This window comes from Taeniopygia guttata, chromosome 5 (genome assembly GCF_048771995.1).
Source record: "Taeniopygia guttata chromosome 5, bTaeGut7.mat, whole genome shotgun sequence".
Classification (NCBI taxonomy): Eukaryota; Metazoa; Chordata; class Aves; order Passeriformes; family Estrildidae; genus Taeniopygia; species Taeniopygia guttata.
The window spans coordinates 31,461,078-31,486,657 of NC_133030.1; the positions used below are offsets into that span (position 1 = coordinate 31,461,078).

At 39.6% G+C, this 25,580-nt stretch overlaps 2 protein-coding genes across 3 annotated transcripts in view; both read right to left on the reverse strand.

Annotated features, from left to right (window-relative positions):
- PLEKHD1 (pleckstrin homology and coiled-coil domain containing D1) overlaps positions 1-1,670 on the reverse strand; it is a 30,050-nt gene extending 28,380 nt beyond the window's left edge. For both annotated transcript variants that reach the window (XM_072930087.1, XM_002199344.6), the window contains exon 1: positions 45-1,670. In XM_072930087.1, the coding sequence (XP_072786188.1) occupies positions 45-86 (42 nt within the window). In that variant the 5' untranslated portion in view covers positions 87-1,670. The remainder of the gene's footprint in view (positions 1-44) is intronic.
- A 4,775-nt stretch (positions 1,671-6,445) lies between these two features.
- SLC39A9 (solute carrier family 39 member 9) lies at positions 6,446-25,501 on the reverse strand. Its single transcript, XM_002200471.7, has 7 exons — positions 24,988-25,501; positions 21,069-21,177; positions 17,854-18,045; positions 15,362-15,430; positions 14,128-14,213; positions 12,554-12,688; positions 6,446-10,838 (listed from the first exon to the last, which is right to left on the reverse strand). The coding sequence occupies exons 1-7, from the start codon at positions 25,081-25,083 to the stop codon at positions 10,608-10,610; spliced, it is 918 nt and encodes a 305-aa protein (XP_002200507.1). The 5' UTR covers positions 25,084-25,501; the 3' UTR covers positions 6,446-10,607.
- Between the last annotated feature and the right edge of the window lie 79 nt (positions 25,502-25,580).

The window sequence follows — 25,580 nt, forward strand, 5'->3', positions numbered from 1 at the left end:
CTCATCAGAAAGAAAGCTCTCAGCAATAACATAAGCCAAAATACCTCTGCACCAGAGCCAGCTTGGAAGGTTATTTCACTCGACATTGCAGCACTCCATGCAGAAATTAGGGCAAGATGGATGTTTTACTGACAGGCATCTCTGACACATATTCCCAAAATCTTGCACTTGGAGAGAGGTTCTTCTCATTTGTCCTGAGGAAAATTGGGGCAGAGTGAGTGGGAGCCAGCAAGTTCAATCAGACTCCCTCTGTCTTTGGGGAGAGTGAGGGAGCCTTGCTGTGCCAGCCTGGCACTGCCCACCAGGGGAGAGTTCACGTGGCTGCAGGGTTTGGACTGGGCAGTGTGCATACTGCACGCCTTGCTCTGTTTTAAAGGGCCACTGCTGATCAAAGTTAGAGCATAAAATTCTGCCTGCCTTCATGCTTTACTGCATCTTGGAGAGGTGGCAAGAACAGCCTCTGCTCTGCCTCTTAGGTACCAGCTCCTTCTTGGCCCCAACACAGACACATAGAAATGTGTCACACAGCTCAGGTCCATGTTCATCTCCTGCTTAGTACTCCCACAGCAAGCTTTTAAATCTGGTTCCCTATGTCCTTTCTCTCTTGAAACCTCTTCTCCCTGTACAGATACACAGTTCTCCAAAATAACCTGTTTTTTGCAATGCCCACAGTTATAGCCTCATATCGTTCTTTACTGCATCCTGCCTCCCCTCCAGGATTAGAATTTAGGGAAGGATCCCAGCTGCTAAAGCATCTGAAGTTTTGGGATATCCTATAACCAATACAGACATGTACATGTTGTATGGCATGTAGGCCATATATGCTGAGGTATCTGCTCCTGATTAAACCTGTGCCATCCCCATCCCCAAAATCTGTGAATAGATTTTGATGCTGTAATTGTTGGATGTCAGCCATTCCCAATGCAGTTGTTCAGAAGAAACACAGTGCAGACACATGATCCTTCCCCATCCCCGATCAGAAGCCTGGGATGTGCTACAGGCTAGGTCACACCACAGGACACGGGCTCACTTAGCTTTATACAGTCAGAGGCACTTGGGGAGCATCTTAAAGAGAAGAGATGCAGACAGCCTGCCCCAGTCTCACAGGCTGCATTCAGTATTAGAGAAAACAGAGATGCAGGTCCCTGATAAAAGTCACAGTTGATCAATAGATGAGAGAGCCAGCAAACTCCATGATTTGTTACTTTCTCTCACCCTGACTTTCACCAGTTTTTTGGTCCCAGACAGGACATGCCCCAAGCAGCAGGATATGTCCCATTACAGAGTGACATTAAGGCAGAGGGTGGAGATGAGAGCAGCAGATACTGCCTCCATCTCACCTGAGCTGTAACTCTTGAATATAATACTGCATTGCAGAAGAGAAGCATTAATGCCATAGATGCCATTCTGTACACTACTCATAACCAGGAAAAAAAAATTTCCCTCAAATTATGCTGCACAAAGGGTAAAAATTATTCTGAGCCCTTCGGCCTCACTTAACTGTATAAATGTGCAGTGAAAAGCCATAGAGCTCCCGTATAAAGATGATCCAGTGCCCCTGCTGCTGCACTGCACCGACAGTGCAAAGACCTGACAGCATTGATTTGCCATGAGGAGACAGGTTTTCACCATTTACTTATATTTCATTCTTTCTTATTTTTAACTTATACAGACTAGCTTGAACATCAAAAAGTGAGATTTTTTTTCCTCTGGAGGCCTGTAAGACAAGCAAGACACTGAGTAGCTACAGCAAGTTCTTTAAAGTCAGTAGGCCAGGGGAGAGAAAAGAGCAACTCACTTTTGACAAGTGACAGACCAGCAAGTCTAGGGCAGCAGATAGCAGCAAGGTGAATTTTTAACTGCTGGTATCTGAACACAGTAATTTGTAGTAATCATGGCTCTTTTAACATTTCCTTTAAGTGTGTACTATTCTAATGAAGGGGAAGAACTTCTGTACATCCTTGAGAGACAGCACTGAACCTTTAATCAGAAAACCTTTCTTTGGAGCAACAGGCTGCACTGGTATGGCAATTATTTTACTAATATGTTGTCTTTATTTTTCCCACAAATCAAGCCAATAAAATTTTGCTAAAAATAAACATTTGCAGCAGACAGCAGTGCAAGCTATACAGAAGTAACCCTTCTTAACAGAATATCCTGAGTCGGAAGGGACTTACAAGGAGCATCAAGTCCAACTCTTAACCCTGCACAATAACTGCCCAATAATTACCCCAGGTGCCTTCATCACAGGCCACCCTCCAGCTCAAAGATGCTCCCTTTCAGTTTAAGGAGACACATACTGGCTATCTTCAGCTGCTGAGGAGGCTTGGTTTTTTTTTGTTGTTGTTGGTTTTGGTTTTTTTGGTTTGTTTTTTTTTTTTTTTAAGTGAAAATTACACCTTCATGTTCTGGACAGCCTGACAATACTGTGTCATGCAGAAAAGAACAAACTGCTTCTTGGGCTGGGGCCAGTAAGTTGAAATGGATCAGAGCCGCTGCAGAGTTGGAGAGAATCAGATCTTACCTTCCAGTAAAGCAGAATCCCTTTGCTTTTACAGCTTCTGATAGGTTCCATAGCCGTTTTAAACCCTGAGAAACATTAGCAATTATGGGAGTTATTAGCAGGTACCCAAACAATGTGGAGAAGTCCAGCTCCAGTTTCATTTATGATACATCATTCTTGCAAAGACAAAATGTCACATGTACTCCCCAAAGTGATGCTGCAGCTTCCTAGGTGCACAGCTGTGTGCAGAGGCTATTTTAAGTAGAAAAGCAGCTACCATCCACTCACCCCTAGTGAGATACACTAACACAGCATGTTTCTTTTGCACAATGATGAAATTTTCAGTGTCAGATGGAAAGTCTGACCTGTTCTGCAGAACTCAAAGAAAAGTTAAATGGCATTAAAGTCAAGTGCCTCTGTAGATTTGCAACCCCATCAGACATCACCCTTAGAGATGTGTAACACCAAGGGTAAGAACTACATGGTCTCAGTGACCTGTTCCAGCCAAAGCTCTTCACCAGTCCCAGGCCTTCAAACACGCTCGATCCATGCTGGATGGCCCAGGAGTCATAGCTAATCCAACTATTTGCTGTGGATATAGCACCACTTTGAGAGACTTAGAGGAAGACAGAAAATAAGATACGAGTTTACTGAAGCAAGAATCTTTGGCAGAATAATGGAGGGGGAAATATAATACCTCTACCTATTAAGACAGGCCAACAACCAGAGAACCACCAGCCCGTTTCAGGTCTGACAAAATAGTCCAGCAAAGAGCAAATGAGATCCAGGGCTGCCCATTATGGGAAAACACACTCTTTAGCTGTTTCAACACCAGTTAATATCTCTGAATTCTTCAAGTTTCTAAAAACAGGTTAGCTGCTGGATTTTGATACACAAGGTGTTTCTCAACTGCAAAGGTTTCATTATTGGTTGCAGTCCACCAATTTATACCCAATTTGTTCCCTTTGATCAAAAGAAGGACATTCACAGGAAATTTAACTTTTAAACAATAAATACATATCCAGGAAAACAGAACTGACCAACCCCTGTTTTTATTTAATCTTAAGTTTGTAAAATGCCCTGCACATGCACACAGAGACCACAATTTATCTTGCATGCGCATTCGGTGCTTCCTTTACACCTACCATTGCTCTGATCACTGAAGGCAAGGCCTTAAAAAGTACAGACACTACAATTAGGACTTCATTCGGGAGTGGAAACTGCAGGGACCACACCACCAGTGTTCTTCACACCTTTCCCCTATACATTGTGCAATACCCCTCAGCTCTAGTTGCAGCAGCCACCACTTCAAGTTCCTTTTTCCTGGTCCTGCTCATCCAGCCAGTCACAGCAAGGTCAGGATTCCTGCTGCACACACACACAGGGCAGACACAAGACACCTCTTGCCCCTTCTCTATCCACATTTTCGAGTGGTTATCTAAGTACAGAGGCACAAAGATCTACTGCTGCCATCTATCACAGCAGCAGACCATGACAGCTGTATTACAAACCCTGCAGTGATGAGGAGAGCCAGCAGCCAAATGAAAGATAAAATGTCTGGCAAGGAGGGGCATCGAAGACTTTGCTCTCTACAACATACAGCAGACTAAGAGTGCCATCTCCTTTTATTCTCCCGTGAGCCATGCTGCCACACAGCTTTTGTAGATGACGCTTCTTTCATAATGCTGAAGTTTAGATTGTAGGGATAAACATGGAAAAGCTCACAGATCCACTGCCTAGTCATCCACTTGTACTCAGTCACCTTCACATGAAGTGTCTGCACAGAGAAGATATCACAAGGTACAAAGTTTTGATCAAGATCAGTCACCTCTCAGTTTCTGTCAAAAAGAGACAACAGAACATGGGAAATCCATTGCAATCTTAAACTCATTCTACAAATAGCATCACCCTCTGAGGGCACAAAACGCTTGAGTAAGAGGTGCAATAGTAAGACTCACCTGGAGTACTAGTAAGGCTTGTAAGCAGGGCTTTTAGCAGTCCTCTTCAACCCTGTGTAACCAGGAGTATCTCACTGAAAGTGCTCCTTCAGACAGCAGAAACCCATTAAACTCCACAGACCCCAACATAACTATAATCATAGATCGTAAGTTAACTACTATCTCAGATACTGGCTGGGCACACAGATACAGAATAAGCACTTCCCCCGTAATAATTTTATTCTGCTTTTAGATTTTCCAAATACTATGTAGATTTGGTGTCAGTCGGCATGACACAGCTTAATTTCTATTAGGCCTACAAGTTTTTCTGAACAAGGCATTTTTCTTTAACCCCCATCCACAATAACAGTTTGTTAATCTCTCAACATCACAGACAAGAGGGAGAAGTGCTGTGATAAGGAGGGTGGAATGTTGTGCTGTTCCTATTCTGCCTGCAGGGATACTTGGATAAGGCTTGCAAGTATCAGTAGAAGAATGGCTTAATTTGTCAGCTGGAACAATAGATGACAGCTCATCATCTTGGTGCCGTGCTCATCCCTAATGAGTCGCTCATAAAAATGCTGATGTACATTTTTATTTCCTTAACAAATGAAGGAACACTCTACAGCAATCACCAGGAAGCCTGCAACACTACAGCTCCTAAATTTAAGTTTGTAACATAAATGCACCCAAAGCACTTCCTCACATCTCCAAAAGGATTTACCACAGACTACAGTGATTAAATCTCCAGTTACTGAGGTAACATATTTACTAAATACGCTAAAAGAATGCTAATGTACTGCATAATGCTTTATCATTAAAGCTGAGTTTTACTTGCCAAAAAAACCATGAGCCTGCCTGGGAAAAATACTGGCTTTCCCTTCTTACTGCTTTACATTTGTTTGTACCAGCTTTAGCAGCACCTCTGTCGTTTGCTTCAGTTCTCCTACTGACTTTACATGAATCATATTTTATTGTGCTTAAGCCAGTATAAAGAGATCACACTTTCTTAAGTCCTACAAACTATCCTATTACACAAGTCCTATGAACTATCAGAAAAATCAAAAGCAAGCAACCAGCTGAGAGGATTGCTTATTGCTTGAGTGAAAGAGCTAAAACTGTGTGTGACAGGATCTTAGGCAAGTCTGTAGACAGCAAGCGCAGCAGAAAAACGTAAATCCATTTTTAAAATAAACTGTTTATAAATCATCTCCATCAAGTGCTACCTCTTAAAGGGATGCATGAAGTTTGTAAATGCATTCATCACTCATCTTATAACAGTACCATTCCCCTTTCTCTTCTCTGAAAATGCAAGTCTAAATCCCAGTCCTGCTTAGCGGGCAGCTGGAAAGTATGGAGAACATCTATACACTATGCCAAACTCAGCAGCTCTAAGAGGAATCTCATCAATGTATACAAATACTTGAGAGAAGGGTGCAAAGGGGATGGAGCCAGACTTAGTGTCTGCGTTTTTGGTTTGGGACTGACGAGTTTGAGAGCACAGGATGGAAAAAAGATTACCTTTTTTCCTTTACCTCCAAAGGGTCCTTTGGAATTTTAACAAGCCTTTTAGCAGTGGTCTGGAGCAACCTTAAACCCATCATCTCTTTGTTACCCTCCAAAGATGTCTCAGCCTTGTAGCTCCAGAGATTTCCCTGGAGGTGCAGGAGGAGATAGCTTCAGGGCAATGCCAGCCCCTAAACACTCTGAGAGAGACACAAGTTGCCAAATGCCCAACTCAAGCAGAGCTGTCACATCATCTCTGCATTAATACCTCTGAACACATTCAGAGCCATATCCAAATCCACCGGCTACACTGCCTCCCAACATGCAGTGTCACATTCCAGGTTTGCAAGAGGTGCTCAGACATCATGAAGAAAAGCAGCACACAAATTCTCATGAAAATGAAATGCTGTCTGCAATGCTTGCATCCCATTTAAAATTCATTCTTTCCCTTAGAGCTGTCACAAAATCCCATGCAATAAATGACAAGCCGACTCCAAAACACTGCACCTAGTAAAAATTTAATATAATAAAACAAATTGAAAACGGCATTATTTTAACCATTCACAATTTAAGTGGAAAATTATAAGGCAGCCATTCATGGAATGATTTTGTGTACAAATGGTTTGGAAAAAAGACACTAAAATCATAGTTCCATACATGGAGAAACATGTAAGGTAAACAGCAATGACCACACAATGTTTTTCCCTGGAAAGCCAAGGCTGCTAAGAGATATAACAGTAAGGAAAAAAAGATATTTTTTAAAAGTTTGATGTGAACAGGAATCTGAAATTTGTGGTAAAGAATCCAATATTCTTCGTAAACTCCCCCACCATACTGCAATCACTTTGACTCCTTCCACGCTCAATAGAATACAAGTATGCTTTCCTCCTCTTTTCCCAAGGGCCAACACAGAACAGAAAGGGAGCAGCAGGAGCATTTATTCCACAACATCTCTCTCTTTTCTGCAATCAGCTGATACCACATGGACACACCTGCTGCTGTCAAAAGCTCCTTGAAGGCTCTGAACTAGTTCCTGAATAAACACAGAGGTTTTCCTGGGCCTCTTGGGTAAGATTAGCCTTTTATATAATTCACCTGGAAATAGTTCTTTGGACTTAACAGTGGGTTTTCTGTGTTTAACACCCAGCCATCTTACAAGCCAGAACAATCAAAAAATCCTGTTGTGGTGTGACAGCTCTGCCATCCTTACTTAAGTTAATGTCAGTGCAGCTTCTGCCTCTGTCACTGACTGCTGAAAAAGATATTTCCCTTCTTTATATAAGGTACAATAAAAGCATTAGAACAGTAGGGGAAGTACTTGAAGACATGAGGATCATCAGTAACAGCTATAGTCCAATTTCTATTGCCAATTAGGAAATCATTAACTGAAAAGAAACAGGTGATGAGAAGATTATGGATTTCCTAGGGCAACTTACAGAAGGAAAGTGGGACATGGTTGGCACTTGGTTTAAGCATTTACCTGCTAGACGTACTGCCACATACCTCACAGAAATAAAAACGGGCAGAGAGGCTATTACAGAGAGAGTAAGCAGAATTTGTTTGCACCAAGGTCTCCAGAGGAGTAGAAAATGATACCAGATGGCCTGACTACATGCAATGCTTGGATTTACTGTGACAGATGGGGAGATAGGTAGAAAGAAAGGGCTATAATAAAATGGACCATTTAATTTAACTCATTAAAATACTCTGTGTTGAGAAAATAATCCCCCATTTGGTACTAAAAATTTGGAAAGGTTTGATAACATAAAATTTTACATTTTCCATATCAACATAACCAAAAGCTTCTTCAGTCACTGCAGTTTCAGTTACAGATTTGCAAATAATCATTCAGTGATAACAGGCAGCCAAAACAACATGCTCTGGCTAATTCTAAATGGTAGAAGAAAAAATAAAAATCACCGAAGTCTTCAGTCACTTAACTAAATGCCAAAATGTATGTTTTTGGAATTCTTGTGCCAGTTTTGAGTTGCCAATGTTTTCATTCAAATTCCTTCACCTGCTGCTGTAACTTGGCCTCTATACTTAATGAATAATTAAACTGAGTACTACTATTTCTGATGGATGCCCCAGGAACTGGAAACATGATGTGAAGGACAGAAAAATGGAAAGACGACAGGACCTCTCAGCAGTGGCACCTGTGATTAATACACCAAGGTTATGTCAGCAGTGAAAAGTCTGGCTGCCACACCCTCAGCAATACACACTGATCCATATAAAAAGGTACTATCCGCATGCTTTAGCTGGGAACAAAAAGAATGGAATGGGAAGCCTCTGTCAACCACTGCTATTGTTACACACAAAGTGAGGCTGAAGGGGGAATTCAGGCAGGGTGTCAACTCCCAGGGTGGGATGCACAAGCAAGTGACAGGACAGAGGTTAAAGAATAAAAACTTACTGCTTTATGAAATGCAAGCACCTAGTGCTGCACTAAACTATCTCCTGCCCTTGCAAACCCTCCAGCTTATAGAAATGGCTATGTGGAAAGCTTAAACATGGTAAAATAGTGAGATTATCAGGGAAGAAGGTCATTAGGGAGGAATCAAGAAGAACAGAACTCTGGAGTAAACATCCCTGTGTATCATTTGCATGCGTTAGGAACCTGTCCTGCTGAGCTTTTTAAACCAGTAACTTGCCAGCTGCATTACGTTGTAAAAATCCCAAAACAAAAGCAGACAAAAAAATTGAAAAACAAGATCCCATTCACATCACTAATTTTGCAGTGGCTTTTCAGAACACAATACTGAAGGTCTAATATTTTAAAAAAATGCTTGTTTAGGTCTGAAGCACTAATTCTATCTGAAAACACTGTCTTATGGGAAAATATGACTTCTAATAATTTTGCATTGATCTTACATAGTAAAACACACAATGACCTGGGAATCAATACTAGGTTCAATCCTGGGATACATCAGTATTGTTACAGAGCCAACAGACAAAGCCATCACTAGTCCAAGAGCCAGGCCATACCCATTACTCTCTGAACTAACAGACAAACAGGACAATAATAAAAATGTAAAGAAGTTATGAGGCACAATGGGTTCTGCAGATTAAGTATAAAATGCCATGACAAACAGTCACAGTCATTCATATGGAAACAAGAAGCACTTCAGTTAAGAAGATATTTCTTCAAGATTCTTTTAAAAAATCAACAAAAAGAAGAAAGAAAAATAGATTTGGCAATGTTATCGTCAAAAAGTGCAGAAAAAGTATAGCTTAAAAGGGGACCAGCATTAAAAAGTTTTCCCCTAAAGAATGAATTTTATGCTGATTCTGTGCATGTCAAGCACTCCTGACTTTTCAACACACATTAGAGTATAACATGTTTTGCATAAGGGAAATGGTGCCTGGTAAGACAAAGCTGTGCCTTGAAAATGGAGGGATCTTTTCCCACTCCTCTATAGTGAGAGACAGAAGCAATTGGCAGAAAGTCCTCCAGTAGGTTCACCAAAATTAATACTTATCAGTAAGAGGCAAATGAACAATTCCCAAAGGAAAAGCAAAATGTCTAACAGGTCCACTGGGAACCCACCAAATTGGTTTTTGGTGGGTTTGAGTTTTTGTTGTTCAGAACTCCTTTAGAAACACTTTGTATTCTATCTGCAGCATAAATATTTAACTAAACATCTTGTTTTGTTAGCCGTAATATCTTTATTTAGTGAAAAACCCACACAGTCCTCCATGGATTTCAGCAGTTCAGATTTTTGAAAATGAGCTAATAAAGTTCTCTGGTCCCTCAACAGCTGTCTCCATCTTCTACTCCTCAGAGCCCAGAACAGCTCTATTTCAAAGGGCACTACGAGTATCTCTCTCAACAGAAGCATTAGTGTATCCCAGTAGCCAATACATAACTCCTGCTGACATTTTTGGTGCTTAACATTTGACTGACTGGGCAGAAGACTATCTCCCAAGAAACAGTGCATTTTACAATTTATTAATAATTGAATAAACAATCAAAACACTATTCTCCTTGCTTCCATCCTTTGTCTTAAATGATGGAATACACTGCAAAACTCATCTGCACTTTCTTAAACAGCTGATTTTTTCCTCTAATCCTACACATTGTCTACATTTTCTTTCCTATCAAGTGACACTTCTGTGACAATAGCAGTGTTATACAGAGTTCCCAGTGTAGCCCATTTCTGCAATACAATTAGTGACAAGCATCACAAGGGCCAGTTGCATTGCCAGGACAACGCAGAACCGATGGGGGAGAGCCCCCCTTCTTCATTAGTGAGACTTCAACCTCTCACAACGCAGACATCCTTGGTCTTGCTCTCAGCTGTAAAAGCTGAACTGCAGGATACTTTGGTGATTGCAATTTCGTGAAGAGTCGCTATGTTCTTTCCTGCTCACCTTTCTCTTAAACTTCAAGTTCCATCTTCCCTGAGAATAGGGCCAGAAGTAACAATTAAAATAGCAAATGTCTTCAGAAAAGAAAGTTACATAGAATTTGTGTCCGGCTGCCAAAGTACATTTTGCTACACTAAAAACTTTCCCAGTATTCCTCATTTTGCAATCAAGATTCCCTCTGAACTCCATAAAGTGGATGGGATGAATGATGGGTAAAAGAATGATAAAGAGAGCAGCAGACATTTACCGCTCATGTCTTATCAAGGAGGAGAACATTGAAATTTGAGCGTTTAGTGATGGTGTCCAATGGACAAAACTAGAGGAATAAGGCATCCTAATACTAGGGCTGCCACCTCCAGACGACTGAGTCCTTTTCCTCCAGTTGATTCAGGTTTGTGGCTATGAGCAATTCCTCCCACTTCTGGGAGAACATGAACTGTGGCAACATAAAGGAAAGTCCCAGCAGAAAACAGCATAGCAACTCCAGTGGCATTGACTTCTGAAAGGGCTTCTTTGCTGCTCTGCAACACAAAGAGCAAAAAAAGTGAGAATAGCAGAAGTTTTTCAATCAGTAATAAAAATAAAAACCTCTCAGTATCCAGGAACAGTAAGATTTCTATCAAGTCTCATCTCACAATGACAATGGTTTAGTGTGATTTTTTGTGTCTTGCACCTTACATGTAGTAACTGGCACCCTGAAGTTGTAGGGGCAGAAAGACACCCCTCCTGCTAGTTACTTCACTTTGGACTTACAAAAGAAAAAATCCTTACAAAAGAACCATCAGAAAAGGAAGAAAGAGTCTACTGAAGCATCTTGTTTGATCAGTTCACAGCCAATATACCAAATATGTTTTGAAAAAAATAAAAATTCATATTGCAAAGCCACAGATTTTAGGGAGGATGCTCAAGGTTGACTTTTTTCCTCCCTTTTTCTAAACAAGGGGTTCAAAAAAGATGTTAGCCTTTAAATATCTTCTCCACTGCTCTTGGGAACCAAGTCCCAGAACATCACTCATTAAATACTTCATTTGTATGTAAAATTAAACACCCAAAACTTTTCCAGCATTTCCATGCAAACTTCATGAAGAAATGCATCTTCTGCATCAAAACTGAGCACCTCTTCACCTTCATAATAGGATTAAAATATGCTACAGATCAGTAAATGCAATTAAATGCAAACCCACACATATCAGATTCAAACGTTTCTTCAATGCTTTCCAACTGAGGTGTAATCTTAGCTCTTGTGTTTACTCTTAGGTCATTTTTCCAAACAGAAAGATATATCATCTGGAACTACAAAACCATTGTGGCAGCCCTGATGCCTTATCAATTCTCTGTTCTTTCTGGAGGGAAAAATGTAAACTCAGTCCTTGATGAGAACACTTCAAAACAGTGCTCAAAGAGAATTCTCTTTTCTATTTACAGACTCAACCTTTTTTTCTGCTGTATTTTATACTGTAATGCCAAATATAAATCCTATCCAGCAAGTAAAGGATTAGCCCAGATGATTTATTTAATCTTTCCTATCATGCCTTGAGTTTCATGAGATCATGTTATATCCTTTACAACACCACCATAGCGCATCACCAGCAGGACACACCACCACAGCTGAGAAATACAGGAACATCCCAGGATATGCTAAGAGAAGCAGAAACATTTAATTTGGACAGAGATGATAAACTCATGTGCAGTCCCATTTCACAGGCCATTTGTTGTACAGACCCAAGACACAACGATGCTTTGTGGAGTAAGGCACAAAGACTGTTTTAGCTAAGGACTCAACTTCTGACACAGACTTCGAATACAGAGGACCACTTCTGGGATGGTGGGGTATGCTAGAGAAGATAATTTCCTACATACATATTAAAAGAAGAATGCATGCAACAATGCTGAAAAATACTAATCTAAATATGCATCACATAAAACCTGCTATATGAATAAATTTTTCTCAGTGGGGAGCAGCAGAAAGGATAAAACCCAGTAACTAGACTTAAAAAAAAATAACTATACCAAACTCTATAAAGGAGCTATGTCACTGATTCTGATGTGAAATGGATGGATTATTATTTGTTTTGTGCATTCATATTGTTACCTTTTCATCAACTTTTCTTGTATCTTCATTCTGCTGAATTTCTCAGGCAGTTTGGAATTATGTAATATGAAACTCATATCACAGTCCTTTCCCCAAACTTCACCACTAAGCCAGATTTTGGGCAGAACAAAACCATGGACCTACCTTGCTTAGCCCTAAGTATGTCACCATTGACATAACAGGTGCTGCTAATGCAAAGACCAGCAAGTGTTTTCTGATTCGATTCCGTTCTAGCCCAGCGTGCATCAGGAAGGAAACCAGGCCAAAGGCAGCTGGCGCCTGTAAAAAGCAATATTCACTGCTAATACAATACCTTCTAAAACCCCCTGAAAAATGAGAAAAGATTGAAGTACAGCTTACTACGTTGAAATGGACTGAAATGGAAGACATTCAGGGTGGGCACTAGCATGCTGCAGCTAACCCAAATTAACAGCATTCTGCAGACTGCCCCACCTTAATAACCAAACCTAATAGAAACTCATGTTCTGGCTATAAGAAAACACGTACTTGTGTAGTCATCATAAATACTTGAATATTCATTCTGACTACAGTCATTGCTATAATTCCTAAGACTCCATCTCAGGAATTATAAGTAATGTCCTTTTTAATCCTGTTACTATCACACATCCTTAGATAGACAGTTTTTCCATCTGCTGTTGGAAAATTCTACAATTAACATGGGGAGGGAAACAGTTGCCCAAAACACTTCCTTATCCCTCTCCTGGCATCCAGTTTCTTATCCAAAAGGCATAGATGTCCCACTACTCATAGAATTTACTATACTTCTACTTGTATAAAGACAATAGCAATCCACCCTGACATTTCTGAGGTAAGACATAAAACTAAAATTTGGAAATTTTTATACACAGATTTTTTTTTTAAGATAGAAGGAAATCATGAGTGAAAAAAGATGAGAAAGACAAAAGAATCAGACAGGATCAGAATAGAAAAAAGAGACACCAGAAAAGAAATAAGTTTCTCTTCTATTACTGAATATTCATAGGCAAAATTTTCCTCCTCTAAAATTGCACCATTCCAGAAGGCAATTAAGACCATTAAGAATAGCAAGTGCAAGTTTCACCTGGCAATAGCCATAAATTAAGCTCCAAGAGGAGATAGTGACATTGCCACCATCAAAGTTATGTAAACCACAATTACTTGTATGAACATCAAAGAAAAACAAAGAGATGTGCATTTCCTAACATCTTGAACATGTATATGTATGCTTTCTGATGAATTTATGACTAACCACTGTAATCCATGTATATGCTACCATAAGGCAAGTTTCATCTGCACAGGTATATTTAAAGCCTACATAGCCACTAGGTTCACATTCACACAAGTATTCAGCAAAGATCTCTCCAAGAGCCACTGTTTGCTTGTTACCATAAGCAAAACATTTGTTTTCCTACAAAAATGGTATATGAGTAGTGTTGAAGCTACTACAAGAGAGGTAACCAGAAGTTAATTGTTGTGGTTTAGTACTCTGATATTCAATGGCTTCAAAAGACTAACCCTTCAAGCACTAAAACCCTTCACAACAAATATCCTCCCAATTTTCTGATGAACATACAGAACCAAGACTGTTGTAATCATTAATTTCAATGGCATTAATCACTTCTGTATTATATCACTAATGAAACTGTAGATCTTTAGCAATTCCTGTGAGTGTTAATAGTCTTTTGAAGAACAAGTAAGATTTTCTGATGATAACTCACCTTGTGCAACATAATTGCAACAAACACTATCAACTGGACACTAGTCTGAGAAGTAGAAGCTGCTGCACCCAATGCAACACCATCAGCTGAAAAAAGAGTGTAGATTCATGGATTATTCTACATGAGCTTCCCCACCCCCTCAAAGGCTGACAGTAAAAAACATGTTGATTTAAGAAGCTCTATTACAGAAAAATGCCATTAACAATAGCAGCCCAACAGAGGATTCTCTTGCCTTTGTTTGTTAAGTCATAGCATTTCAGAATATCAGAAAACCCTCAAAAAAGAGTTGTCTCATACTTCCTAACACCATAAAAACCATAATGGGAATCTACTCCATATTGACACATTCCTTCAAATTAGAACAAGTAACAGTTTAGTTGTTTTAGTCTTCTCTACTAGAACACACTTCCTCTCTAGTTAAAAAAATCTGTTTAAGGTACTAAGCCTTGCAAGAATTTTAATTATTGCCCTTTAAATGATTTTTCAAATATAAATACTATTGTAAACATTTTTTATCACTTACAACAAATATACTGTCTAAATGAAATAAAAAATTGATACTATACTAGTCCTTAATATATACACACTTTGTTTGGCAAAGAAGTATCTTTTTCATCAACATCTTCTGACTTATCTAGACAACAACCTTCAGCAGGACATGAAAAAGCACCATATTTATACTATACATATAGAGTGAAAAGTCACAATATGAACATGGCTTGACTGTAACACACACCTAACAGTCAGTCCTTGTAAGTCAGCCTAAATGTCTTTCAATCAAGTCTTTGTGCTCCACCTTATAATGTCCTTTTTTCCCTCTACAAGATACTATTCTTTTAAATTAGTATTTTTTCTCAAAACCCGTCAACCAACAAGCAAACCCAAAAGTGTTTCATACAACTTATCAAATCTGTTAGCGCGTATTGAAATATAGCAGCTAAAGGGGTCAGCAAAGGAATTGAAGAGACAGAGAGTGAGCATCACACAACCTTTCAGATGGGAAAAACAAAAAAGTAAAGAGTAAAAGATAAAATTCCCTACCCAAATAAAACTCCATGAACTATTTGAGCTCCCAGTTAATTCTGGGAAAGATCCTTAGTTCTCCCTGCCTTTTCTTTTTCTTTTATAAAAAGCCACCTCCAAAAGCAAAGCCCAAATGTCTCCATCATACCTGAAGGTGACCCACACAGCAATACATATACTTGTCAAGCACTAATAACAGGTCCCACATTACCTGCAGCATGGACTACTAATCCCAGTGTTGTGGTGATTTTGGAGTTGCCTGATCTTGCAGCTTCTGGATCTGAAACAATCATGAAAACAGTTATGATAAAGAGATCAAATGAATAAATTATCCTAGTAAAAATATTGTAAGTATCACTACACATATGTCCCCTAGATACTTAGGAGGAGATTCAAGACCACCAGCTTCTGAATTTCTGCATTAGATTTACTGCAAAATAGTTTGACACTTAACACCTTTAAATCACCTGAAGTTCAGCTAACAAACAAGTGACAGACTCATGGACAATTCTTTGAAATTTGCAGGATCTCTCTCATAGGCAGAAGCAGATGTTTTTCTTAACTTTGAAATGAAACGTTAAAGGTCTGTGCCACCAAGAAAAAGAAAACCTATTTTTGGATCCCAAGAATTCAGAGCTGCTTCAAGAGTTAGGATGATTTTTCCCCACACAGCTCAAGGTTCGTAGTTTCCTTCAGGTGACAGTCTGGGTCAGTTTTTGTTGCAGTGATTCCCTGGCAATTCCTAGCAAACAATAAAGCCTACTTGACAAAGCACCAGTTGCAAAGATTTCCCTTTGATGCTATACACCAGAAAGGAGAAATGCAGCCAGGGCTGTTTGAGATCCAGTGTTTTGACCAGAATTGCCTGACATTTGCAGGTTAGCTCATTACACAGCACAACAGGGCAACATCAATACCCTCCACTACACAACCAGAGGTGAAACTGTTACAAAGAATCACTGTGGGTGAATAAGCAGGGTTGGTAAGCTCTACAAAGTACAGAAACATCTTACTATTCAGCTGTTTAATTTCAAATAGTTTGAACAGCCATGACAGAATTATCCCAGTGGTCTGTAAAAAAACTGTAAACACACCTACACTAACAGCAGTGATACTGAAACAGAAATTCCAGTCCTTTTCTTTTCTCCTGCGTTGTCCCTTACCCCCTAAGTCTCTCTTCATTCCCAGGCACACATGTAGTTTCCCAATGAGTCAGATCTAAACTAATGCATCTTCTTTGGTCAGCTTTATCTTCTGAATGAAGGGGAAACCATGTGAGTAATTAATTGCATAAGCTGCACTTGCATGACAGCAATGGTATACTCATGTGAAACAGGAGGAGATATTCACAAAAACCGTTTCCTTTACAATTGTTCTGGATTGATTGAATTTTTTTTTTATTATTAAACACAAAGAATCACATTTGACTTCATACCTTCATTCTGGCCTACCGAATTTTTCTAGTTTAGACAAAGTAACATCTAGTCACTTGGTAGATAATAAACTACAAGACATTGATTGGTTCAAGAGACATGTTTTTCTTCAGTAGCTTTAAAAAACATTACAAAAACACTGCTACATCTCCTGTGACAGGTAGAGGCTAGATAAAACTTCACTTAATATTCTATTTTGTAGTGTGTATTTGTAACACAGATCACAGTCTTCTCCTGGTATTTGCTAGGATCAAAGACATGGAAAAGGGTCATAACCTATACAAACCAAGGATCCTTTTGGAAGTCGCTCACCTGCATCTCCCTGATATCCTCATTGCCAGTGTTTCTTTAGAACAGCTCTGAAAATCAGCTACCCATGGCTATGGCTCCATTTACACTTCTTCAGGACTACACAAGTTACATAGCCCCTGCACTGGCCTTTCATCTGTGCCACCTCAGGAACCCCATACGAACAAGCTGCACTATGAATTGACAAGAATCCAGACAAAACATATCCCCCTACCTTTTTATGTGATTCACTTTTCCTTTAAGATCAATTCAATATTCTTTTCAGGGCCAAATTCCAGCACCAGAGGACCTTGTGCGGGATAAAATGAGCAGCCAAAGGCAATAAAATACCCTTTCAAACAACAGAACACCTTTGGTGCATTTCAAGCTATACTCTGAGCATGAAGTCACAGGCAAGAAACAAAGGCAACTGTAGGCATTTTTAGAGTCTTGCACAAAGCTGACAAATCTTTACATAAAGCAAGAAGTATTTTGAAGTATGAAAGGCTTTAGACTAGTGTGGGAGGTCCAGCTATGCAGTTAAAGTACCAGAGTTTACATCTAAACATTCCTGCAATCTTATTTAAGGTAACTTGCTGTTCTTTGCAAATTTTACCTACATATATGACAATTAAGTAGGAAAAACAAACTAATGTAAGACTAACCTGAAGTTTTTTAAAAAGCCAAAGAAATCCCCTATGGGTGGTACTGTAAAACAGACAGTAACTAAAGTGTCGTCACCCTCCACCCCTACACCACCTGTGCTCATACGTGTTATCAAGGAAAGCTCTCAAATTATGGTGAATTTAGAGATAGATTTCCAGCTTACATGGACCTTGGTTTATGGCTTATGTTTTTAAAGTACCTACTGAAACTCTGGACACGAGTGGACAAATTACACCCTGGAAACATTAAAAAAAAAAAAATGCAACTTGTTAATTGAGACTAATTAGCAAGCCTAATTGAGTGAATCTTTACTTACCATCTGTAGAGTGCACATGAGAGCTGCCTATCTGATCCACCAACAGCATGAAGACAAATCCGAGCACAAGGGACACACCAATGTAGGCGTGCAACCGGGAATGGTCGTGGCCATGCTCATGTACTGCTGGGATTTTCGCTACCTTCTCGGACTCCATCGCGTGCTGCATCTCGCCTGCTGGGTGATGCTTTCCTGTGACAGGCAAGCAAACAGGTCAGGAGACTAAACATGACATGGTCACTTCTTTCCTCCTCTGCCAAAAGCCTTCTTCACACTTTCCTGGACAATACACAAAAGTCCTTGGTTATGGTCTTTTTTAGACAATGTTCTTAGCAAAGCCTCACACAACTTCAGCATGGAAAAGCAAAGAAAGCATTAATATGTTATAAGCCAGGTTGCATTTTAAATACGAATTAATTCACAAAAATTGCTGTAAAATTCCTTTTTAACTAAAGTTGCCTGTTTTGTCACTATTCAGAGATACTGTAAAGCAGTTACTTCATTATCTTCATTTAAGTGAGAAAATACAGAATGAGGAGATAAAATAGGTTCCCTCCACTAAAAGATTTAATACCATCTTTAAGAAGATTAACTGAGGCTGATATATAAATAAGCTAGTATTGATACACCCCATTGATACAGACTACAACAATAGTTAAGTCAACCACACTGACCTACAAATGTCTAAGCCCTGGGGATGAAATATGTGTGGTTTCCTTTCCCTACACAAGCCACTAAAGCTTGTCTGTGTTTTCTTCATTTTTAGGTCTTTTGGATGGCAACTACTCTTCAGAAGCTTTAAAAACTTATACCAAGAGCTTGACTTACTCTAGTCACTGTCTTGCTGGAATATTCCTACATCCTCTTGGATAAGACAAGTGTATGTTCATCCCACTATGCCACAATGCCATTACTACAGTCAAAGCACATCAGAATAAGCTTGGTAGCAAATATTTCAAACATATCTTTGCTGAACAAGATTGATCAATAAAATTGCTTTGGACCACACAAGATTTTTGCCATCTATATTATTTGCTTCAGATAATTTCAAGACATAAAACTGTATAACTCAGGGCAATCTTTCTGACAGGGATTATACAGTTTCAGCAGTTAAAACAAAGGACTGAAGTCAGCAAAGGAATTTTATTTGCTGGTAGCACCCAAACCAAGGTTTCACTACACAGATACATAGGTTTATAATCAAAGAATAATCCAAGTCATGATAAGCTATTTGCTCTCAGCCTACAAGGTCAAAAATTAGAAGTTATTTATTCCATGGCCTGTTTACCCACAGGTAAATACAGAAGCAATAGCAAATTACTTTTGTATCAATGGAAAACATTAAAATGCTTGCTAGCAAGCAACCAGTCAGAGTTAAGCTACACCTGAAAGAGGGAAAACAAAGATTTCTCTTTTTGTTTTTCCACTTACATACCTCAATGTTTCCCTTAGTTGCACCTTTCTAGGTTTAATGATGTAAATAGGTGAACTTGAAAATAAAAGAGAAAGCTGTTCTCACAGTCTTAATTTTGAATATCCTATTTTTCTAGGAAAAACCTTATAAATTATTTTTGCAGTTAAATCTGTAATACCCATTAATTCTATCCTTTGCAGCATATAAAAAAAAAATCAGATAGACTGTTGTTATACACAACACTGTGAGTTAGACATCGAGTCTGAAGCCATTCACAGACACTTTTTTCTAAGTAAACACTTTTGCTATTATTACTGCAGTACTGTGAAGTGTCTTTTTTTGCCATATACTAAACAAAGTTACAGCCCATACAGCTCTACACAGCAAGCTGTTGAGTCATACATGAACAATATGCCCGATTTAGTGAAAAAGCACTAAAACCCACAAATGCTCACAGCAATTGTATTCACTGCTAGCTGTACCATTATAAGAGAAAAATCAGTCTACTCAGAATTAAAACTGAATTGAGAGCAAACCCACAACTACAGCTCATTAGAGACATCGACATCAGAGTGCACAAATTATAGTGCAGTATAAAGGCATAATTAGAGCTTCTTTCACTTCTTGATAAAGGATGATTTTATGTATTCTCTTCTGTTTATTCTAAATCTAAGCAGAACAACATAAATTTAGTGGAAGCTAAAACAATATATATTAAAGCATATTACTAAAATGAAATTTAGAAGTTTAGAAACACAAAACCCAGTACTACAGGAAAAGCAAAGGACTACAGTTACCTCTCATTCCCCAATCAGCAACAACAGTACACCAGATGTTTGCAAGTTTCTCTACAGCATCAACTTTATAGTGCTTTCCCCTGCAATCAGTAAGCCACTGCCTTTTACCTTCAAAGTTTTGATTCTGACCATACTGGAAAAATCTCATACATGCAATGGTCATCTAATAGCACAAGTCTCCGAGCAAAATCAAAATTTAAAGTGACTCCAAATAGAGGTGATGAGCCCTGGCTATTTGAAACAATGCCATAACCTCAAACTGAGGTCTGTTAAGGCTTTTGGCTCAAAGCCACACTCCACACAAACATCCCTGCAAGACACAATCTCTGGTCACTTTGAACTCTTCATTAGAGAAAATGAGGTGGTTACAACAGTGACAGCAGACTAAAACGGGATGATTGAACACAGAGATGTAGATGTGTAATGTATACCACTAGCCAAGAAGAAATGTCTGCTACTCTGTAAATTAGCCCTATATAACCATAATTTTCAGCTAAGTATATTAGTTCCAAGATGCTTTTCAGCTTCAGAGGAAATTCTTATTAGGGCAGGGACACAGATTTGTAAAACACCTCCTGCAATTGCTTTAATGAGAAGCAGCCTAAACTACAAAGAGAAGCAGCAAATACTCCATAATTTCATTCTCTGCCAAAGACACCCTTACACCTCCTTTGAAGTTCCAGTGGAAGTTAAACTCTCCCCAGAGCAAGAAACACTACACATGACCTGTCGTAAAAGGCTATTATTCCATGAACAGTACAATATCCAGGCCCACAAATGATTGGATAACTTTGCAAGAGTCACCAATCTGCAGACTGATCATATCCCTCCATGTGCAATATCATGCCTATAGTAGTTTTGCATTTCTATGCCTGCCTTGTGTCATGCTGCTCTGAAGCTCTTCTATCAATCTCATCTTAAAAACTCTAAAAAGAAGCCTCAGTATATCACAACACACCATGACTAAGTTATCTTGAATGAGGCCATCTGGGTTTGGTTCTTACCCTCCAAAATGTCTTCATAAAGTGCATGTACTCCTTCTGGCACAATGACAGCCAAGGCAGTTCCACACAGGAGCCCAGCACCCAGAACAGTCACCAACTTCAATCTCTCCTGCAATTAAGTACAAAACAATATCATCTTTAAGAATGAAAAAAACTTTCTTTACTCTCCCTTATTAATAGATGTTGGGGAAGGGGGTTACTCGTTACATAAACATTGAGAATTTTCAACTAAACCTTAACAACAATATATAAACCTAATGTTTTTATAGTACAGAATAATAGTTTTATTCATTTTTTGGGAATAATTTCTATAACAAAAACCAAGTTTTTCAGAGTTATCTTCCTAGTTATATTCTAGTTTGGGGCAAAAGGCTGAGATATATCCTCCTCCCAAACGAATTACATCCTGTTTCACCAAGAAATTCACCAATTCACTTCCTTGTGACTATGCTGACAGGCTGAAGTCAAAACCACATACTAAAATCCAATTACATTATCATATAATAGGGTCTAAAATATAACAATTAGCAGAGGCCATTGCTCATAATTTCTGTAAGAACCCCCATCATACAACATATAGCAACCACAGGAGTTTAGATACACCTAAGAACTGTGCAGCACATGTTCAATGGCAGAATCACCATCATCTTCTATGTTTAGTGAGAAGCCTAAGCACCACCAAAACACTAATGGTAACTACTGAGGACTTAGAGAGAGAGGGCAGCATTTGAATAGCAGGAAACCACTTGTTGCATATCATTATTATGCCATCCATTCTCCTTCATGCACTGTAACCACACAAATAGTTCAGTCTCAATGAAATGTGCAACACATGCACAGAAGAAGCAGGAGGCATTAGGAGATGCACAACCAGCTTCCTGAAAGCAAGCCAAATATGACCATAAGGGAACAACTGCAGCATTACTGGGGAAAACTCCAACAGCCATATGCAAGAGAAGAAAACAAGTGTAAAGCTCCCACAAACATGCACTGTATACTTGGGCATAAAATAATTACACTTGGTAAATTGGCATACAGTGGCAATCTACACGAGAAGATAAATTTTCAACATTTGCTGTTCAAGTAATTCTGCAAAAAAATATAGTAATGATCAAGGAAAAAACCATTATTTTTATCTGCAACACTATAGTATTTTTTGCATACACACAAACACAGAGGAAAGTGTCAGAAGTAATACTGATTTATTACAACTGCAAAAACATGGCATAGCTTGCCTTCACTCAGGCACCTGTGAATTTTAAAGATCCATTAAAAGAATACAGACTAACAAGTTATTTCAAGGTAAGTCTCCATCTCCTTTTCAGTACAAAATAGTTACGTGTAGTGAATACAGAAATTTAATAAGAACAGCCTACATATATAGGTAGAAGGAATACACCTTTATACAAGAAATCAAACCATTTCTGTTAAATACATTTGCATGTTAAAAAACAAGAGCAACACAGTAAGCAGCGCTAAAACTCCACAGGAAAAATTTCAAATTAGCAAACCGTTTCACTGTTCAATATTTTTTTAAGTCTGTAGGGTATTGAAACTCTTACTCGGACCTATCAAAAACTCACACCTACTTTCAGGAGGAAGTGACCCCAGTTCCTTGCTTTGTTATACCACCAAAACATTCCAACTGCTACAACTTCAATTTAATTTTTTTTTAATTTAGACTACAGTTTAAGTAACAGCCTCAGAATTGGAAGAGTGCTGTCTCCAGCCCTAAATTAGACCAACAGAGCCCCGTAAATTAGGATTAAAGTGAAAGGGTACCTCTGCACACAGAACTAAGGCACAGCTCTCTTCAGTTGGCACCTTTCATCATTCATGTTTAGTCATACCTGGCTTTCCCAGAGTTTTATACTCTCACCAATATCCTAATCTAATTGAAATAACAGAACACAGCATGAGATCAGAACATAAATAATAAATTCCATGGCAAAAAGGAATCTGAAGGAATGTATTAACACTATTAACACTAGTGTATTAACACTATTAACACATTAGTGTATTAATATTAATGAATAATTTTATTTTCTCTAGTATCTGGGGTATACTATGCACAGCATTCACTTTTGTTTCCAACTCAATCATTACAAATGGCCAATGGGAAGAGGCATTTTTACTCACTTTGGCTATCTGCAAAACTTTTTGCAAACTATAGAAAGGACCATCCAAACAGTCATTTCAGTTTGAAATTGTCTTTATTGCAGATTCCTAACAAATAATTTTAAACAAAACAATTATAACTTCTAATTAGACACTTCCAGGATTAGCTAGGATTTGTACACCATGGGCAGAGATATTCTGCTCTTTTTAAACCAGCACTGCATGCAAATCCTTAAAAATATCTAAATCAAATGTAAAACCAAATCTAGAATCTCTGAGAGCTTAAGATAGCAATAAACTTGACTGCACATTGCATAGTGGTGGTTCAATACCACACACACAAAAGGCTAATTACGTACATGATTACTGCTTAGGCAGCTTTGGATCCACAACATATCTGTATTCCTGCAACTCCTGGAAGCCTTGAAAAGTTTAGGAGACCACTGAATCAACCACACTGCATCAACTACACAAAGTAAACACCCAGACAGATCAAGAACCTTAACTTCAAACAACATTGAATATAAGTTAAGAGTTAACAGGTGACTATCAAGCACATACATGACAAAATGTAAAATTAAATTTAAAAAGAGATAATATTAGCACAGAAGGCAGTGCTCTCAGCAAATTTGCAAGAAAACCTTTTGCGGGCTTCAGGCAGAAATGAGTTTTAAAGAACAAGACAGTGGGAGCAACAACACTAAAGACACATAAAGGAAGGTCCACCAAAGCATCAGATGAAGCACTGGCAAAACAGAACTCTGCTGGTGTTCATATGAACATGCCTGAATAGACTGTTAGGTTTCAACTCATTTAGCTGATCTGTACTTATCCTAAAACAAACAGCCTTTTCTGCTGCTCAAGGTCTACTGCTCCCAAAGCCTCCAAGTAATGATGGGACCAAAGAACAGGTGCGAGCAGCTCTCTGATTTAATGGAAGACAAAGGCAAGACAAAGGAAGACAAATTTCTACTCCAGCACCCTGCTTCCCAAAAGTAGCACTACTTCCAAGAGAAATGGGAACCCCTCATGAGAGTGCTCTTAGTACAGTAGTACAACTAAACTCTCACTATGCTACACCTCTATAAAATAACCATCATTTTAAAAAGAAAAAAAACCCCTCGGGTACCAGAGGATATTAGCAATCCTACAGAAGCTGTGACAACCATGATCACCTCAACAGCTACTTCTTAGAAGCACGCAAAGATGTTTAACCAGGAACTCCTGTACTGTTTGGCAACTTATCCAATCTTTGAAAACTTCCCTCTTTTTTAAGTACCTTATTTATCCAAGATATTTTTCTGAAAGAATGCCTTGAATTACAGGGGGCAGTAACTCTATAGTAATCAAAGAGCTAAGGTTTAATTTTCAACAGTGCAAGCTGTGAGCAAAATTGTGAATCAAAAGTTTTTCTGAGAATATTCTTGGAATTGTTCTAGAAGCCTTAATTTGAGTAGCCCACAGGCACATAAGAGATAATCACTGACTTCAGCCATTTCTTACACAAGCTTCTAAGAATAGCCATGCTTATTCATGTCCTTACACTATGTGCTGAGAATTCACTTCACCTGTAGCAGAGACCCGACTCAAATCTAACAAGTTTAAATGGCCACTGTGAAACAAGCATAATTTTACACAGTAGTTTTGAATGAAAATTAATACTGCACTCATAACTTTTAAAGATAGAGCTTCACCCTTAGCAGCGTTGCCGGATTGCAAGGGGACGGCACCAACTCCTACTAGGAGATCTCTCTGGTTTCTCCCTTAGCAACCAACGAGCAGTTTGGCGGAGTTGTCTTACCTCGGAGAAATTAACTGCCAAGGGGATAATTCCTGCCACATAGCAGGCGACCAGCATGGCCAGGGACAGCAGGCAGATGGAGGGGAAGTCATCCATTTCGCCGCTTTCTGTCCGGTCCCTTGAAGTGAAATCCAACAGCAACTTTTTTCCACCTCTCCCCAGCACGCCTTAACCCGTGCAGACGCGGAGCTCCCGGGAGAGGCTTTCGGCCATGTCTCTGCGCCCGGCGGCAGCGGCCGGCTCGGCCCGCAGCCGGGGTGCGCCGGGCCGGGAGCGGCTTAGCCAGCGGCCGGCGGGCCCGGCCCTCACCTGGGCGGGGGAACTTCCACCCGCACCGTGCTGCGCCCAGGGTAAGCGGGAGGGAGGGCTGGCGGACAGCGAGACCGCAGGCGGACAGCGAGCACGCAGGCGGGGCCGAGGGGACCGTGCGGGACCGGCGCTGCCAGCCCGTTCCCGCGGCCGCTGCCCAGCGGCCAAGTGGCACTCGGCGTTTCCCCTTCCGGGCCGCCCCGCCCCGCGCGCTGCCCGCCTCCAAGATGGCGGGCGGCGCCTCGGCCCGCGATGCGCCGCGAGCGGCTCCCCCACCAAAGATG

Coding starts and splice junctions, on each gene's coding strand:
- SLC39A9 (XM_002200471.7), bottom strand. CDS start 25,083: ATGGATGACTTCCCCTCCATCTGCCTGCTGTCCCTGGCCATGCTGGTC. Junction 21,178..24,987: donor TGGCAGTTAATTTCTCCGAG/GTAAGACAACTC, acceptor ACTTAATTGCAG/GAGAGATTGAAGTTGGTGAC. Junction 18,046..21,068: donor TTATGAAGACATTTTGGAGG/GTAAGAACCAAA, acceptor TGCCTGTCACAG/GAAAGCATCACCCAGCAGGC.